Here is a 16,591-nt window from a genome sequence, read left to right as displayed (position 1 = left end):
AGTTTAAGGTTTATTGGCAATGTTGTATTCTCATGTCAGGACATTTGTCTGAATGTTCATCCAATCAAGGTGCCTTGAGAGAGGAACTGAGTAGTCCTCAAAGGTATTCCAGCCAGGCATACCAGACAGAGTAAATTCTCCCTGACCTAGGCTACTTCTGCATATAGAAAACCTCTTGGAAAAGGACCATCCTTCTCTCCATCATAAGGTCAGAAGTGAGATGATTGCTAATGATTGCACAGTAACTCCTCAGATAGCGAAGCAGTCTGTGCCCGCAAGCAGAAAGACCTGGACAACATTTAGGCTTGGGCTAATAAATAGCAAGTAACATTCACACCGCACAAGTGCCAGGCAATGTGCATCTCAAACAAGCGAGAATCTAACCATTTCCCCTTGATGTTCAATGGCATTACCATTGCTGAATCCCCCATCATCGACATCCTAGGGGTTACCATTGACCAGAAACTTAACTGGACCAGCCACATAAATAAGGTGGCTACAAGAGCAGGTCAGAGGCAGGAAATTCCGAAGCGAGTAACTCACCTCTTGGCTCCCCAAAGCTTGTTCACCACCTACAAGGCACAAGTCAGGAGTGTGATGGACTACTCTCCATTTGCCTGGATGAGTGCAGCTCCAATAACATTCAAGAAGTGCCACACCATCCAGAACAAAGCAGCCCACTTGATGGGAACCCCATCCACCACCTTAAACATTCACTCCCTCCACCACCAGTACACAGTGGCAGCGTGTGTACCATCTATAAGATACACTGCAGCAGCTCACCACGCGTTCTTTGACGGCACCTCCCAAACATGCGACCTCTACCATCTAGAAGGACAAGGGTAGCAGATGTATGGGAACACCACCACTTGCAAGTTCCCCTCCAAAACACACACCATCCTGACTTGGAACTATATCGCCGCTATTCAGTGTTGCTGGGTCAAAATCCTGGAACTCCATCTTTAATAGCCCTGTGGGTGTACCTCAAACCACATGGACTGCAGTGGTTCAAGAAGGCGGCTCACCACCACCTTCTCAAGGGTAAAAAGAGATAGGCAACAATGCTGACATTGCCAGCAACGCCCACATCGTCAAATTAAAATAAGTGTTCACCTAATCACTCCAATTCTGCCAGAGTTCTTTCACCATCTGCTGAAAATAAAATCTGCAATATAAATACAGTCCTAATTTAGTAAGCACTTCATTAATATTGCTGCCCTCATTGTATTTATACAACAAAAAAATACTGATACATTTATCTGTATTAATTAGCGAGATCTAGGTGACCTTATTACTAGGGTAAGGAAGTTTAATATCTCATCTGAAAGACAGCACCTCCATCAATGCAGTACTCCCTCAGCACTGTACATGAATGTTAACATGGATTATGAAACAAGTCCACTACCCTCAGAGTTTAGAGATACCTCCTACCGTCTGTTTTAAATTCACCTTCAATCCTTGAAGCTGTGTGGGGAGGGGAATTTGGGTGCAGGTTGTCGCAAAAACGTTATTGTGCATCTCCTGGCAGCCAGCCAGTCGCAAGGAGCCTGCCTCGCAGCAAAGGCAAAGCACGCAGGTGACACAGGGAGGAAAATGAGGGTGCACACCCTTCATTAGAAAGTACATTCCTTCATTAAAATAATCTCTAGTAATTATGAGATCAAGAAATAGAGAGACAAATTTAAAATTTCACTGCCAGACTAAGAATTCTTGAGTCCTGGATACCAAGAACATTTGGCTCCCTTTGCTTCCCTCATACAACATCCAAATGCCCCCTCAACCCCCTGATCTATTAAATCACAGACTGGACAGGGAAATCATAAAACAATATACTGCACTTAAATCATATTGCAATATGCTACGTTTAATTCATAGCACAATATAATACACTTAAAGACAGCCTGGGCACAGAACTAGGTGGATCGCAAACAGAGTGGAAGCTGAGAATTCTGTGATGGTAGAAATTTGGTGGCGAGGAGGAAAACCGAGGGTTGAATTTTGTGGCAAGGCTGCAGGTTCTGATATAAAAGCAAAATACTGCAGATGCTGGAAATCTGAAATAAAAACAAGAAATGCTGGAATCACTCAGCAGGTCTGGCAGCATCTGTGGAAAGAGAAGCAGAGTTAACGTTTCTTCCGAACAAGGGTCACTGACCCGAAACGTTAGCTCTGCTTCTCTTTCCACAGATGCTGCCAGACCTGCTGAGTGATTCCAGCATTTCTTGTTTTTGCTGCAGGTTCTGATGTCGGGTCCAGGCGCGGGTGCTGCTTCCATTCAGACGTTCAGCGGCCGACCGCACACGATCTTACGGCAGCCGGCCAATTAATTCTGGGGAGGCGCGTTCACTTACACTGCAAGTCGACAGGTGGTGGTGTCAGGTGATGCTGTGACAGGTGCTGGCACCATATTTCAGGAGCTGCCGGCACTGTATTCACTGCTGACTGTTTAAGGAGCCTCTACCTCACTGCCTTATGATCAAGGAGATTCTCCCTGCCTGCCTTGTGATTAGGGAACTAAACAGAAGCCTGGAGCCGCAATGGCAGATGGAAGACCCCCAGGCGACCCCACAATTCAGCAGTGCCTCTCAGCAGGTTCTCCTCCAGGCTGTCAGGGCAAGGCAGGAAGACCTCTCCCCCAGGGACTGGAGGAGGAGACTGCCCTGCCTGACCAAGCAAGCCTGGATAGAGATGGCAGAGGTGGTCAGCAGCTGTGGGGTCACCCCCAGAACTTGGATCTAGTGTCTCCATGGGGAAACTAACAGTGTTCACTTTTGTGCTTGCAGGAGAAGACAGCACATAACATAAAAGAAAAGGCCAAGACAGGCGGAGTGGTGCTGACCCGCACTGAGGAGGAAGACGCCTTAGAAATGGCAGAGCACCAGGGTGCCTGCTTTATCTCCAATGACAAAGTGTGTGTCCACTCAAGAGGGTGAATGAGCAAGTACAAGGACACAAGGGTGCATCTGGCACACACGAGGTATACTGCACATGTATCCACCACTGGAGTCATGGAGTGCCACACTAGGGATAGTTGGGATGATGCAATAGGAAGACCTTAACTCTTCAATCAATCTGTTCTGTCCTGCAGGTCAGGGTCATGCTAAAGCGCAGAGAGCTAGAGAAACCAGGGGCCAGCCAGCTACCTCTGAGGGGGAGGAGGGATCCTCAGAGGGTGCAGCATCACAGCATTCGCCTGCACCCTCCACCAGTGCAGATACTCTCACATCCATGGGTATCCATTCACATTTAGAATTGGGCACACAACCTGGTGAGCTCAGCACAGACGCGTCTGAGCAGCTGACGGAGGCTCTGATAGCTGAGGCCACTGACAGCTGGAGGACTGTGGGAGGGCAGGCCAATGCTGAGCCCCAGATTGATGATGTGCCTCTGGAGCCGTAGGCAACAAAGCAAATACTGCAGCTGGCCATAAGAAGTTAGGGAACAGCTGGTGGAGCTTCCGAAGGCTATGCACACACAAAGGAGTCCAGCCAGGCCACGAATGCAGCCATATCTCTGCCATGTGCATGCATGGCTTCCTCCATAGAGAGATTGGCGACCCTCATGGAGAGCCTAATCCAGAAGACCACTCAGTGGATGCCAGGGATGCGCACAGACCTGCATGCTGTCTCCTTGTCCAGGAGCTCGATGCAGCAGTGGCAAGCATAATTAATCCTACAGTGGAATACAAATTTGAAGCATTATTGTCATCTTTTAAAACAAGCACATCATCAATAAAAATGGCTCCTGCAGTACACATCCCCCGCCCCCCCCCCCCACCCTCCAAGTATGACAGTAACTGAAAGAACACCCAAGGAAAAGAAATTCAAAGTGGGTGGGGAAATCAAATGATAACCAACACTAGGGTTGCCGTACTCAATAGACCTCAATATCTCCCCCTGACAGCTGGACTCAGTAACTATTACTTGCTTTGGTGAAAGAGGGGCATGAGAGAGCTATAACAAACTGAGTAGTATAGTACATTTTGAACTTTAGAACCAGCTAGATGGACTGCAACTTCAATATTGCTAGGCCAAGCTGCACCCATGAACTTGGCCATGTATTGTCGGCGTGATGGTAAGACTCGAAGCGTCATCTCCTTTGTGCTAATCTTGTGCTGTTAGTGTGAGGTCCTCGTTCTTCTCAAATGAACAAGGAGGTACAAGTCTGCCTTGCAAAGGAGGAGAAGCGGCTTTCTTTCTGAAGCTGGGGAATTCTCTCAGGGCACTCCTGGTGTGGAGAGCAGCTCCTCAGCCCCCCTGTCAACATCACTAACGTCTTGACTAGCTGAGATGACAGAGGAGGGTTCTGCACAGCATGCCTGGGCCCTCCAGTCCTCAGACAGCCAGAGGACAACCACCAAGGTCATCCCAAGCCAAGGGGCAACAAGGTCAGCAGCCTGCCTCCACCTCAGCAACAAGCGCAGGGGGACCACTACATAGGAGCACACGTAAGAGATTTAAGAAGAGCATCTAGCTGCATTTGGGGTTCACGGGTGAAAACAGTCTGTAGATATTAAGCCTCGTGTTTGTTGTGCCATTCAATAAAGGGCTCATATATTGTTGCCACATCTCCTTCCAATTCTTGCTGCCTGTCCAGACTTCATCTACAGCCAGGCTCCCTCAATGGGCTGGAAGCGATGGACCAAGTCACGTTCAGTCAGTGCCATAACCTTGCCAATGTGTGATGTGCACCTGGATGCTGGGCAATGGATAGCAAAATGAAGGAGGTGACAGCAGGGCTGCATAAAGGTAAGGTTTATTGGAGTGTTTCTAAAATGTAATGAGTCATATGAGATGTCTGTATATAATCATGTCCTGAGCCTCCCTTGCGCGTATCTTGCTTTGTCTTGTTTATGCTCCATGAGGTCCATCATCAAGTATCGCCAGCTGCCTCCTCCACATCCTCATCATCGGAGGAGGCATCACGATCAACAATGTCCTCCTAGTTCAACGCCTTCCCCCTCTGCAGCTCCAGGTTGTGTAGAGCACAACAGACCACTGCGATACATGAGACTCTCACTGGGGCATACTGAAGGGCTCCACTGGATTAATCTAGGCACCTGAATTGCACTTTCAGAAGACCTATGGCCTGCTCAATGGTCACTTGGGTTAACCGTGGCAGGCGTTGTACCTCTGCTCTGCATCCGTGCGTGAGTTCCTCATAGGCGTGGGTAGCCATGTCTTTAGTGGGTAGCCCTTGTCTGCAAGGATCCATCCCTGAAGACGCATGGGGGCTGGAAAAGCTGTGGCACCTGGGACTGCCAAAGTATGTAGGCATCGTGGCTGCTTCCCGGGAACCATGCACGCACCCGAAGGATTCGCTTTCAATGGTCACAGACCAGTTAAACATTGAGCGAGTGGAAGCGCGTTCTGTTGATGAAGTCTGCTGGCTGGTCTGTGGGAGTCTTGAAGGCTACATGTGTGCAATTGATCATACCTTGCGCCTGGGGGAATCCAGTGATGGCCCCGAACCCAATGGATCTCTCCGTCTGACTGTCTGGATTGGTGCAGTAGTGCACATAGTCACCAGTGTTAATCTGTTAATTGTGTATCAATTGTTTGATTATAAGCAGTGGGAGGGTTTGAGTGAGGAGCTACAAGTTTGAAATCCTTTTACTCTGTGCAATAAATGTGAAACTGAGTAAAGATAGGCTTCAGCATTATCCTTCCATAAACAGCTTTCTGGAGTTTTAACAACCAACCCTGTTGAACGTGGCATTGGTCACCTCCTTGATGCACTGATGAGCTTCAGGCTGGGGAGATCCTATACCTCTCCAGTGGATCCCTGGAAAGATCCTGAGGCACAGAAGTTGAGAGCCACAGTGATCTTCAGCACCATTGGCATTGGGTGTCCACCAACTCACATGGGTCTCAGCTCGTCCTGCAGCATGGCACACAGATTAGTGTTGGCCTCCCTGGAGAGTCGCTGAGACTGCTGCTCGGCCATCTGGAGGTAGTTGAGTTTCAGACGGTAGATTGTCTCCTGGGGATAGCCTCTTCTGCACGCAGGAGGCTGTTGGCGTGCCCCCTACATCCTTCTTCAGCGTGCCCAACCTGAGGCTGGCCCTCTTGTTAGTTCTGAAGTTGTTGATGTGCCTCTGCCTTGACCTCCCTCCCTCTCAACTGCTCCTCCTCCTCTCGCCACGTTGATGTGCAAAGTCCGCCCCCCATGTCATCCGCCATCCGTAAAATCCAGAAACAGCATGAGGGCCAACGTCTTGCACTCCGAGTTTACACCCCCACCGCCTCCGAACGCATTCCAAGCAGCCCCGTAAAATTCCAGCCGGTTTCTCAAAAGGAGTGGAGCCGCAGAATCCAAGGATTCTAAGATAAGTAATAAAAACAAGAAATGCTGGAAATAGGGTAGGCACAGTAGGAACAAACTAAACAAACTAAAATAAAATAAACAAATAAAAAAGAAAAAGGAAAAATAACTAAAAATAAAAAGGGGGGCCAGTCATGCTCTGAAATTATTGAACTTAATGTTCAGTCCGGCAGGCTGTAGTGTGCCTAATCAGTAAATGAGATGCTGTTCCTCGAGCTTGTGTTGATGTTCTCTGGAACACTGCAGCAAGCCCAGGACAGAGATGTGAGCATGAGAGCAGGGGGGTGTGTTGAAACGGCCAGCAACCGGAAGCTTGGGGTCATGCTTTCGGACTGAACAGTGGTGTTCCGCAAAGGGGTCACCCAATCTGCGTTTGGTCTCCCCAGTGTAGAGGAGACCACATTGTGAGCAGCGAACACAGTATACTAAATTGAAAGAAGTACAAGTAAATCGCTGCTTCATCTGAAAGGAGTGTTTGGGGCCTTGGATAGTGAGGAGAGAGGAGGTAAATGGGCAGGTATTACACCTCCTGCAATTGCAGGAGAAGGTGCCGTGGAACGGGGACGAGGTGGTGGGGGTAATGGAGGAGTGGACCAGGGTGTCGCAGAGGGAACAATCCCTTCAGAATGCTGACAGGGGAAGGGAGGGAAAGATGTGTTTGGTAGTGGCATCACCTTGGACATGGCAGAAATGGTGGAGGATGATCCTTTGGATGTGGAGGCTGGTGGGGTGGAAAGTGAGGACGGGGAACCCTGTTGCGATTCTGGGAAGGAGGGGAAGGGGTGAGGATAGAGGTGTGGGAAATGGGCCGGACATGGTTGAGGGCCCTGTCAACCACAGTGGGGGGAATCCTGGGTTGAGGAAAAAGGAATTATTATTCTAAGATAAATATCTATGTTAGGTATCTAGATGTCTAAATTTAAGTTCTTTGTGTTTAGTATCTCAGTGGTTATGTTAAGCTTAAGTAAATTATTTTATCTTTGGTTTGAGGAGTGAAGAGAAAAATAGCAGTGTAGTTTCAACCTAGTTCACAAAAATTATATAAATAATCACCTTATATCTAAGGGGTTTATTTTAAGTTTCTAATTGGAATGGAGGGACAGCTGTGACCCATAGCCTGCAATTCCTGTACAATGTGGAAACTTCAGGGTGCTTCATGTGTCCCAGATGACTACATTTGGAGGAAGTGCCTCCAGCTACTCAAGAACACACTGAGTATTTCTGAGCTTGAGGGGCAGCTGGATTTACTGCAAGGGTATACAGGTGACTGATTGTTTCCTGGATCACAGGTTCCAGGAGGTGGTCACCCCACCTCCAGATAGAGTTCAGGACAGCAAGCGGGTGGATGCCGGAAGTGTAAGAGGAGGCAGGCAGTGCAGGAAGCCTCTGGGAGTGTGGCACCCTTAAACCAATATTCAGCATTGAATACGGGTGAGGGTGCTGACACATCAAAGGAGTGCAGTCTAGCAATGTAACACAAAGAACTGCATGGGGGTTGGCGGGGGAGGGTGGGGGGTGGGTGGGGGGTGGGGGGGGTGGGTGCAGTAGTAATTGGAGATTTCATAGTTGGAGGACAGATGGGCAGTTCTGCTACCGTCGATCTGAGACCCGTATGTTATGTTGCCTCCCTGGTGCCAGGGTAAGAGACATCATGCAGAGGGTGCAGAACATTTTGCAGGGAGAAGTGGTGGCTCAGGTCAGAACAAACAACATACGGAGGAAGAGGGTTGAGGTCCTTCAGTCCGAGATTATGTAGCTAACGAGGAATTTAAAAATCAGTACCTCAAAGGTAGAAATCTCTGCATTGCCCTTAGTGCCACAGGCTAGTGTGAGTAGATATAGGAGGATATGGCAGGTTAAAGCGTGGCTAGAGACATGGTGTAGGAGGGAGGGCTTCAAATTCCTGGGACATCCCTGAGACAAGAGGGACATGTTCAATAAAAGCAAAATACTGCAGATGCTTGAAATCTGAAATAAAAACAAAAAGTGCTGGTAATACTTAGCAGGTCTGGCAGTACCTGTGGAGTGAAAAGCAGAGTTAACGTTTCAGGTCTGTGACCTTTTATCAGAACTGTCAAAGGTTGGAAAAGAATGAGGTTTTAAGTAAGTGAAGGGGAGGGAGGTGGGGAGAGAACAAAGGGGAAGGTGTTTGATAAGACAGAGGGCAGGAGAGATTAAATAACAAAGCAGATGGGACATATTCAAGTTGAACAGGTTGCACCTGCACAGAGCTGGGGGGGCCAATATCCTTGTGGCAGGCTAACTAGTGCTGTGAGGAGGGTTGAAACTAATTTGCAGGGGTTTGGACACCAAGATATGCTATTAAAAAGTAGAAACAAGGTGCACAGAGGACTGGACAAGCCATTAGAGTTTTTTTATTCGTTCATGGGATATGGGCATCGCTGGCTCGGCCAGCATTTATTGCCCATCCCTAATTGTCCTTCAGAAGGTGGTGGTGAGCTGCCTTCTTGAACCGCTGCAGTCCATTTGGGGTAGGTACACCCACAGTGCTATTAGGAAGGGAGTTCCAGGATTTTGACCCAGTGACAGTGAAGAAACGGCGATTTCATTCCAAGTCAGGATAGTGTGTGACTTGGAGGGGAACTTGCAGGTAGTGGTGTTCCCGTGCATCTGCTGTGCCTGTCCTTTTAGGTGGTAGAGGTCGTGGGTTTGGAAGGTGCTGTCGAAGGAGCCTTGGTGCATTGCTGCAGGGCATCTTGTAGATGGTACACACTGCTGCCACTGTGCGTTGATGGTGGAGGGAGTGAATGTTGAGGATGGTGGACGCGATGCCCATCAAGCGGGCTGCTTTGTCCTGGATGTTTAGTTTAGTTTAGTTTAGAGATACAGCACTGAAACAGGCCCTTCAGCCCACCGAGTCTGTGCCGACCATCAACCACCCATATTATACTAACTCCATATTCCTACCACATCCCCACCTGTCCCTACATTTCCCTCCCACTTACCTATACTAGGGGCAATTTATAATGGCCAATTAACCTATCAACCAGCAAGTCTTTGGCATGTGGCAGGAAACCGGAGCACCCGGAGGAAACCCAAGCAGACACAGGGAGAACTTGCAAACTCCACACAGGCAGTACCCAGAATTGAACCCAGGTCGCTGGAGCTGTGAGGCTGCGGTGCTAACCACTGCGCCACTGTGCCGCCCAAAGTAGTGTCAAGCTTCTTGAGTGTTGGTGGAGCTGCACCCATCCAAGCAAATGGAGTGTATTCCATCACACTCCTGACTTGTGCCCTGTAGATGGTGGACAGGCACTGGGGAGACAGGAGGCGAGTTAGTTGCCACAGAAGTCCCAGCCTCTGACTTGTAGCCACAGCATTTCTGTGGCAGATCCAGTTCAGTTTCTGGTCAGTGGTAACCCCCAGGATGTTGATAGAGGGGGATTCAGCGATGGTAATGCCATTGAACGTCAAGGAGAGGTGGTTCGATTCTCTCCTGTTTGAGATGATCATTGCCTGGCACTTGTGTGACGTGTATGTTACTTGTCACTTATCAGCCCCAAGCCTGGATGTTGTCCAGGTCTTGCTGCATATGGACACGGGCTGCTTCAGTATCTGAGGCGTCGCGGTCAAATGCTGCCTTGATGTCACGGGCAGGCACTCTCACCTCACCTCTGGAGTTCAGCTGTTTTGTCCCTGTTTGGACCAAGGCTGTAATGAGGTCAAGAGCTGAGTGGCCCTGGTGGAACCCAAACTGAGCGTCAGTGAACAGGTTATTGCTGAGCAAGTGCCACTTGATAGCACTGCCAACCTGTAATGGAAATAATACAGAATTAGTTGGGATCATAGAACATACAAGAAGTCTAAGTTACATTTGGAGTGTCTGTGTGTAAATGCATGAAGTGTGGTTAATAAGATTAGTGAGCTGCAGGTGCAAATAGCCACATAGAAATATGATGTAGTGGCAATAACTGAGACCTGGCTCAAAAAAGGGGAGGATTGACTGCTTAATATTCTGGGTGCAAGGAAAGATAGGGAAGGAGAAAAAAAGAGTTGCAGCAACAATTTTGATTAAGGAAAATATTACAGTTGTTGAGAGAATGTCCTTGAGGGGTCAAAGACAGATCTGGTTGGAGGTAAGAAAGAATTAAGGAGCTATTACACTATTTGCTGTATTTTATAGGCCACCAAATAGTGAGAAGGAGACAGAGGAGCAGATTTGCAAAGAAATTACAGAGAGGTGCAAGAACTATAGAGCAGTGATAAGGGGAGACTTTAACTATTCCAATATTGAATAGGACAGTGATTGTGTTAAGGGCAGAGAGGGGAGGATTTTCTGAAGTATGTTCAGGAGGATTTTCTTGATCAGTATATTTCCTGCCCAATGTTGAAGAAGGCATTGTTGGATCTAGTCCTGGGGAAGTAAGTGTGTCAAATGGAGAATGTCACACTAAGGGAGAATCTCAGGAATAGTGATCACTGTATCATAAGGTTTAGATTAGTTATGGAGAGGGACATGGAACAATACAGATTGAAAATACTTAACCGAAGCAGGGTCAATTTTTGCGAATTGAGGAGGGGTCTGCCCAGGTAAATTAGAGTCAAAAATGGCAGGCACAATGTTATGGAGAAGTAGGTGGCCTTTAAAGTGGAGATGGTTCAGGTACAGTCTAGGCACATTCCCACAAGGGGGAAAGGGAGGGCAACCAAAGTCAGAGCTCGCTGGATGGTGGAGTTAGAGACTAAAATCAAGCAGAAAAAGGGGGCATATGACAGATGTCAGCTTGATAACACAAGGGAGAATCAGGCTGAATATAAAAGTACAGACAAGAAGTGAAAATAGGAAATAGGAGGGCAAAGGGACAGTATGTTGGCTAAAAGAGGGAATACAAAGGTCTTCTCTAGGCATATTAACAGTAAAAGGGTTGTCAGAGGAGTGGTCAGGCCAATTAGAGACCAAAATGGAGATCTAGTGGTGGAGACAGAAGACATGACTGAGGTCCTAAACGAATGCTTTGCATCAGTGTTTACCAAGGATAAAGACTTTGCCAAAGCAATGGTAAACAAGGAGGATGCTGGGATACTAGATGAAATAAAAGTAGATAAAGAGGAGGTACTAGAAAGGCTGGCAGCACTTAAAGTGGATAAGGCACCCAGTCCAGGTGCAGTGTACCCTGGTTGCGGAGGGAAGTAAGAGTAGAAATTATGGAGGTACTGCCACAATCTTCCAATCCCCCTTAGATACAGGCGTGGTGCCAAAGAACTGTAGGATTGCAAATGTTATACCCTAGTTCAAATAAGGGAAGAAGGATAAACCTGGAAATTAGAGGGCAGTCAGTTTAATGTCAGTGGTGGGGAAGCTTTTAGAAACAATAATCCGGAAGAAAATTAACAACCACTCGGACAAACATGGACTGTAAAAGGAGAGCCAGCGCTGATTTGTTAAGAGAAAATCGTGTTTGACTAACTTGGTAGAGTTTTTTGATGAGGTAACAGGGATCGTGGATGATGACAGTGAAATTTCAAAAGTTGTTTGATAAAGTACTGCATATTTGGCTTGTTTGCAAGATGGGATAAAAGAGACAGTAGCAGCATGGATATAAAATTGGCGAAGGGATAGAAAACAGGTAAATAATTTTTTTTCCAGACAGGAGGGAGGTAAACAGTGGAGTTCCCCAAGGTTCAGTACTAGTACCACTGGTGTTTTTAATATACATTAATAATTTGGACTTGGGGGTACAGGGCACAATTTCAAAACATGCACATAGCATGGAACTTGTAAATGTGGTAAACAGTGAAGTAGACTGCAGTCGACTTCAGGAGGACATAGACAGGCTGGTGGAATGAGTGGACATATGGCAGATGAAATTCAGTACCGACATTTGTGAGGAGGTACATTTTGGACGTTTGAATGAGGAGAGGAAATACATGCTAAATGGTACCATTTTAAAGGGGCTGCAAGAAGAGAGAGACCTGGGGGTGTTTGTGCACACATCTTTGAAGATGGCAGGACAGGTTAACAAAGCAGTTAATAAAGCATATGGGATCCTGGCCTTATAAATAGAGGAATACAGCACAAAAGCCAGGAAGCTATGCTAAACCTATATAAAATACTAGTTCGGATCCAGCTGGAGTGTTATGTCTAAATCTGAACGCCGCACTTTAGGAAGGTTTGGAGAGGGTACAGAAGAGATTTACTAGAATGGTTCCAGGGATGAGGGATTACAGTTACATAGATAGACTGAAGAAGCTGAGGTTGTTCTCCTGAGAGCAGAGAAGGCTAAGAAGAGATGTTTAAAGATGTTTAAAATCATGAAGGGTTTAGATAAAGTAAATAAAAAGGAACTGTTTCCATTAGCAGAGGGCACAGAGAACCAGAAGCAACAGGAGGAAAACTTGTTTTATGCAAGAGTGTCTAGGATTTGGAATGTACTGCCTGATAGGGTAGTGGATACAGATTCAATAGTAGCCTTCAAAAGGGAATTGGATAAATACATGAAGGAGAAAAAACTGCAGGGATATAGGGAAAGAGCAGGAGAGTGGCACGAATTGGATTGCTCTTTAAAAGAGCTGGCACAGGCTTGATGGGCCAAATGGCATCCTTCTGCGCGGTACTATTCTATGATTCTATGAAATCAGATCACAATATACTACATTTAAATCATATTACAATGTATACTTAAGTTAAATATATTTACATCGGCTTGATGCCAGGGGTCCTGTATTTGGGAGGGAACCCTGGGCACGGGTCCTGTACAAACATGCACCTCCGAATCACTACAGACATATGTGCATATCCTTCACATAGACATCATGATGCATTGCATAATTTCAGGGATTGAAGAAGTTTAAACCACACATTCTCTTTGCGCGTGATATCAACACACATCCGACAGTAGCTACTAACTTGCTAAAGACCACTTCATTCTGTCTTTTATCTCAGTGATCACCTTTGTTCTGAGACTAATATAAAAGTTTGTTTTCTTCACTTCTGAAGGCAATCGTTGCTTCCTGGGGTACAGTTCCTCAGCTGCCTTTGTCAAGTGGCTATTATTCACGTGCGTGCCTTCATGTTTAGAGTTCGGAGGCTCTTTAACCACCAACAGCGTTGATTTCCACTGACACTTTTGGCAAGGGTTGCTAGAAAGCATTCGGAGTGGGTATCCCCGGCTAAAGTTCCCTCCTCCACCCAGATCAATGGTAGCCACCTTATGAATGAAAGGGAAGAGATCAGCTACTTCAGTGCAGGCCGAGAATTGAACACAGGAACTTTCTGGGCTATCGGGTGCAGCTCCTCATTGAATAATCACTCAACTATTAATGGGATCTGAGAAATAATAAGTTCACCCATGAGGGGTAAATTCCTGACTTGCCACGCTGTTGTGGATCCTTGCAGGAGAGCATTTAAACAAATGACCAGAAAATCATGTGCTCCTGATGGATGAGGCTCCTGCCAGAAAGGGAACGTTAGGAAATCAGCCTGAAATGTTTAGATTCCTGCGTTGGAAGAAATGGTGCTGAACACAGTTTGCTAAGCACGTTACTGACAGAGACAGGAATCAAATCTCTCATTCGGATGAGACATTAAACCAAGGCCCCCATCTGCCCCTTCAGGTGGACATAAAAGATCCCATGGCACTATTTTGAAGAAGATTAGGGGAGCTGTCCCCAGCATCTAGGCCAATGTTTATCCCTCAATCAATATTACTAAAGCAGGTTATCTTGTCAGTATCTCATTGCTGTTTGTGGGATCTTGCTGCATGAAAATTGTCTGCTATGTTTCCTACATTGGAACAGTGACTACACTTCAAAAAGTACTTCATTGGCTGCAAAGCACTTTGAGATGTCCTGAGGTCATGAAAGATGCTAAATAAAGGTAAGCCCTTTCCTTCCAGTTATTGGAAGATGGAAATATAGCGGTAAGAGTGCATAAAATAAAACCTCTTTAAAGATTCAAATTGACTTGCAGTTCAAGAATATCAGTAATTAATTGGTCAATAGCAATTTTAATTTTTTATAATGCTTTAAGACTTTCAATTTTGTCGTTGAGTTTTACTGATATCTTGGTTGCAAAAACTAAAATAAAATTACATTCAATTACATAAAATTTACAGCACAGAAACATTCCACATGAGCCTCTTGTCAACACTCTTCAACTTGTTTGTTTCTATTAAGTTCTGTTGATAGATGTTAAATACCTAGCAGTTGAAGGTGATAGGGTGAACAGGTATTGGGTATTGGTTAATTCATTGTATTCGAATGTATATATAAAGAGCCAGCCAGCACTGGCTGGAGATTGTGAGGAGTGGAGTAGTAAGCTCTGTGGCAAGCAATAAATAATCTCCACTAAAGCATCCTAGTCTCAGTGTATTCTTCACAAGCAGGCTTAGAAGTTTCTCTAACACAATTAACCCTATCAATTTATAATCATTATTCTGTGATTGAATAGGTCACAGTCAATAAAGCAGCTCCAATATCTTATTTTATATTTTGCTACATCTACCTCCACTGTTTAAGTTCTCCACTGCATCCCTTGTTGCCGCAGTTTCTCTTTCTGCTAGGAGGGCCGGGTCCTGAATGGCACAGACTTGTCCAAAGCCAGTGTGAATGCTTGCCTGCGATTGATTAGCAGGAAACACAGTCCTGTGGAATCAAACAGGCCACTGACTGCTGCCTACTCTCCCTGCTACCATAATGAATCACGTTGCTGCCACAACGTAGTACTCTGTTTCACAGCCAAGAACGTGAGAAAACTTGTGCAGCAAGAGAAAGAAGATGTTGTTTATTGTTTATGTTTTGTTTATGATAAAAATTAATTCAACAGTCAACATATTATCCCCATCATTTCAGTTCTTTTTAAAAGAATTGGGATAGAAATTATTTATTTTTGAACAATGTGCTTTCAGTGTAAAGATGAGTAAAAAGCACTGTTATAAAACTCCCAAGTAGGGATACACTGATGACAAGTTAAAGGACAATGTGCAGCCAGAAAGAAAGGATACCCCAAACACGTATGGCAAAAAGGAAGCATTTCTAATCAAAGATTTAGCTTGGTGTCTGCTTCATTAATTTTATCATGGTACATAAAAGATTAAAAAAGACACTCCATTGACATACCATATTCTAGCCTAACTTGACAGCGTTGTTTTAAACACCTGGGTGGTTTGTCTGGATAGAATCCAAGAGAGCAAACCAAGCAATTCAAATCAAATACAAAAGTCTTTTCAGATTTGTACCACAATGTGTTTGATTGGTAGTTTTTAAAAATAAATTAACAATTATTTAAATTAGCTTATTCTTGGTTCCTTTTTGAATGCATTTATCATCCTCTCTCTTTCAAAGCCTTCCAAAAGAGATAGCCAGGCCAGGTACTTTATGTAGATAAGAGAGAGAAAGAAAGCGAACTATTATAGAAGAATATCATAGTTTAACATAGAAATCGCAATAATCTGAGCTAGCATTACTTTCTTTATGAGAGCCTAGTTAAGCTTAACTACTGAAAAAACCTATGTTGTATTATATGTCAGCCTTGGCACAGTGGCTTCAGCACATAATCTAGACTGACACCTTCAATGCAGTAATGAGGGAGCACTGCATTGGCAGAGGTGCCGTCTTTCGAATGAGATGTTAAACTACCCTCTCAGGTGAATGTAAAAGATCCCATGGCACGATTTTGAAGAAAACCAGGGAAGCTCTCCTCGGTATCCTGGCCAATATTTATCCCTTAACCAACATCATTAAAATAGATCATCTGGTCATTATCACATTGCTGTTTGTGGACAAATTCATTGGCCTGCAAAATCCTGCAGGCAAAAATCGGAAATGGCCATGATCTGAGTAGATTAATAACCTGTTCATTTTTAAAATGGCCATCCGCCAGGTTTCCATCAGGGTAGGTAGGGTTAATATCAACCCCTCCGCCCCCACCCCCCCCCCCACGAGATCCAGAAATTCATCACAAAACAATCAAATTTGCAGATGCTAACAAATTAGGAGAGGCAGTAGAATCGGAGGAGGCGGCTTAAAAATTACAGAATGAGTTAGACAAAATATGTAAGTGGGCGGGACGATGGCTGATGGAATTTACTGTAGTCCCACACATTAGAAGGAAAATTAGACAACACACATACTTCATAAATAGTTCAAATAGCTAAGGAAGAAGTTGAAAGGGACCTAGGAGTCTTTGCGGATTCAACGCTAAATATGCCTAAGCAATGCAGAGCAACAATTAACAAAGCCAATAGGATATTTAAATACATAGAAACAGTAGGAGGTAATGATCAAATGTCTAGTGCTCTGATCAGAT

The 16,591-nt window shown here is 45.5% G+C and overlaps 1 protein-coding gene across 7 annotated transcripts in view; it reads left to right on the top strand.

The window, feature by feature from the left end:
- LOC137374372 (putative claudin-24) overlaps window positions 1-16,591 on the top strand; it is a 149,227-nt gene that overhangs the window by 68,818 nt on the left and 63,818 nt on the right. Inside the window, exon 2 of one of the 7 annotated variants that reach the window (XM_068040355.1) lies at window positions 4,597-4,748. The exons of the other annotated variants lie outside the window; for them this stretch is intronic. Coding sequence (XP_067896456.1) covers window positions 4,706-4,748 — 43 coding nt within the window. The 5' untranslated portion in view covers window positions 4,597-4,705. The remainder of the gene's footprint in view (window positions 1-4,596; window positions 4,749-16,591) is intronic. 7 annotated transcript variants of the gene reach the window in all.

The sequence above is a fragment of the Heterodontus francisci genome, chromosome 10 (genome assembly GCF_036365525.1).
Source record: "Heterodontus francisci isolate sHetFra1 chromosome 10, sHetFra1.hap1, whole genome shotgun sequence".
In the NCBI taxonomy this organism is placed as follows: domain Eukaryota; kingdom Metazoa; phylum Chordata; class Chondrichthyes; order Heterodontiformes; family Heterodontidae; genus Heterodontus; species Heterodontus francisci.
Note: the sequence above shows the minus strand (reverse complement) of the source record. Positions and strands in the feature narration are given on the sequence as shown.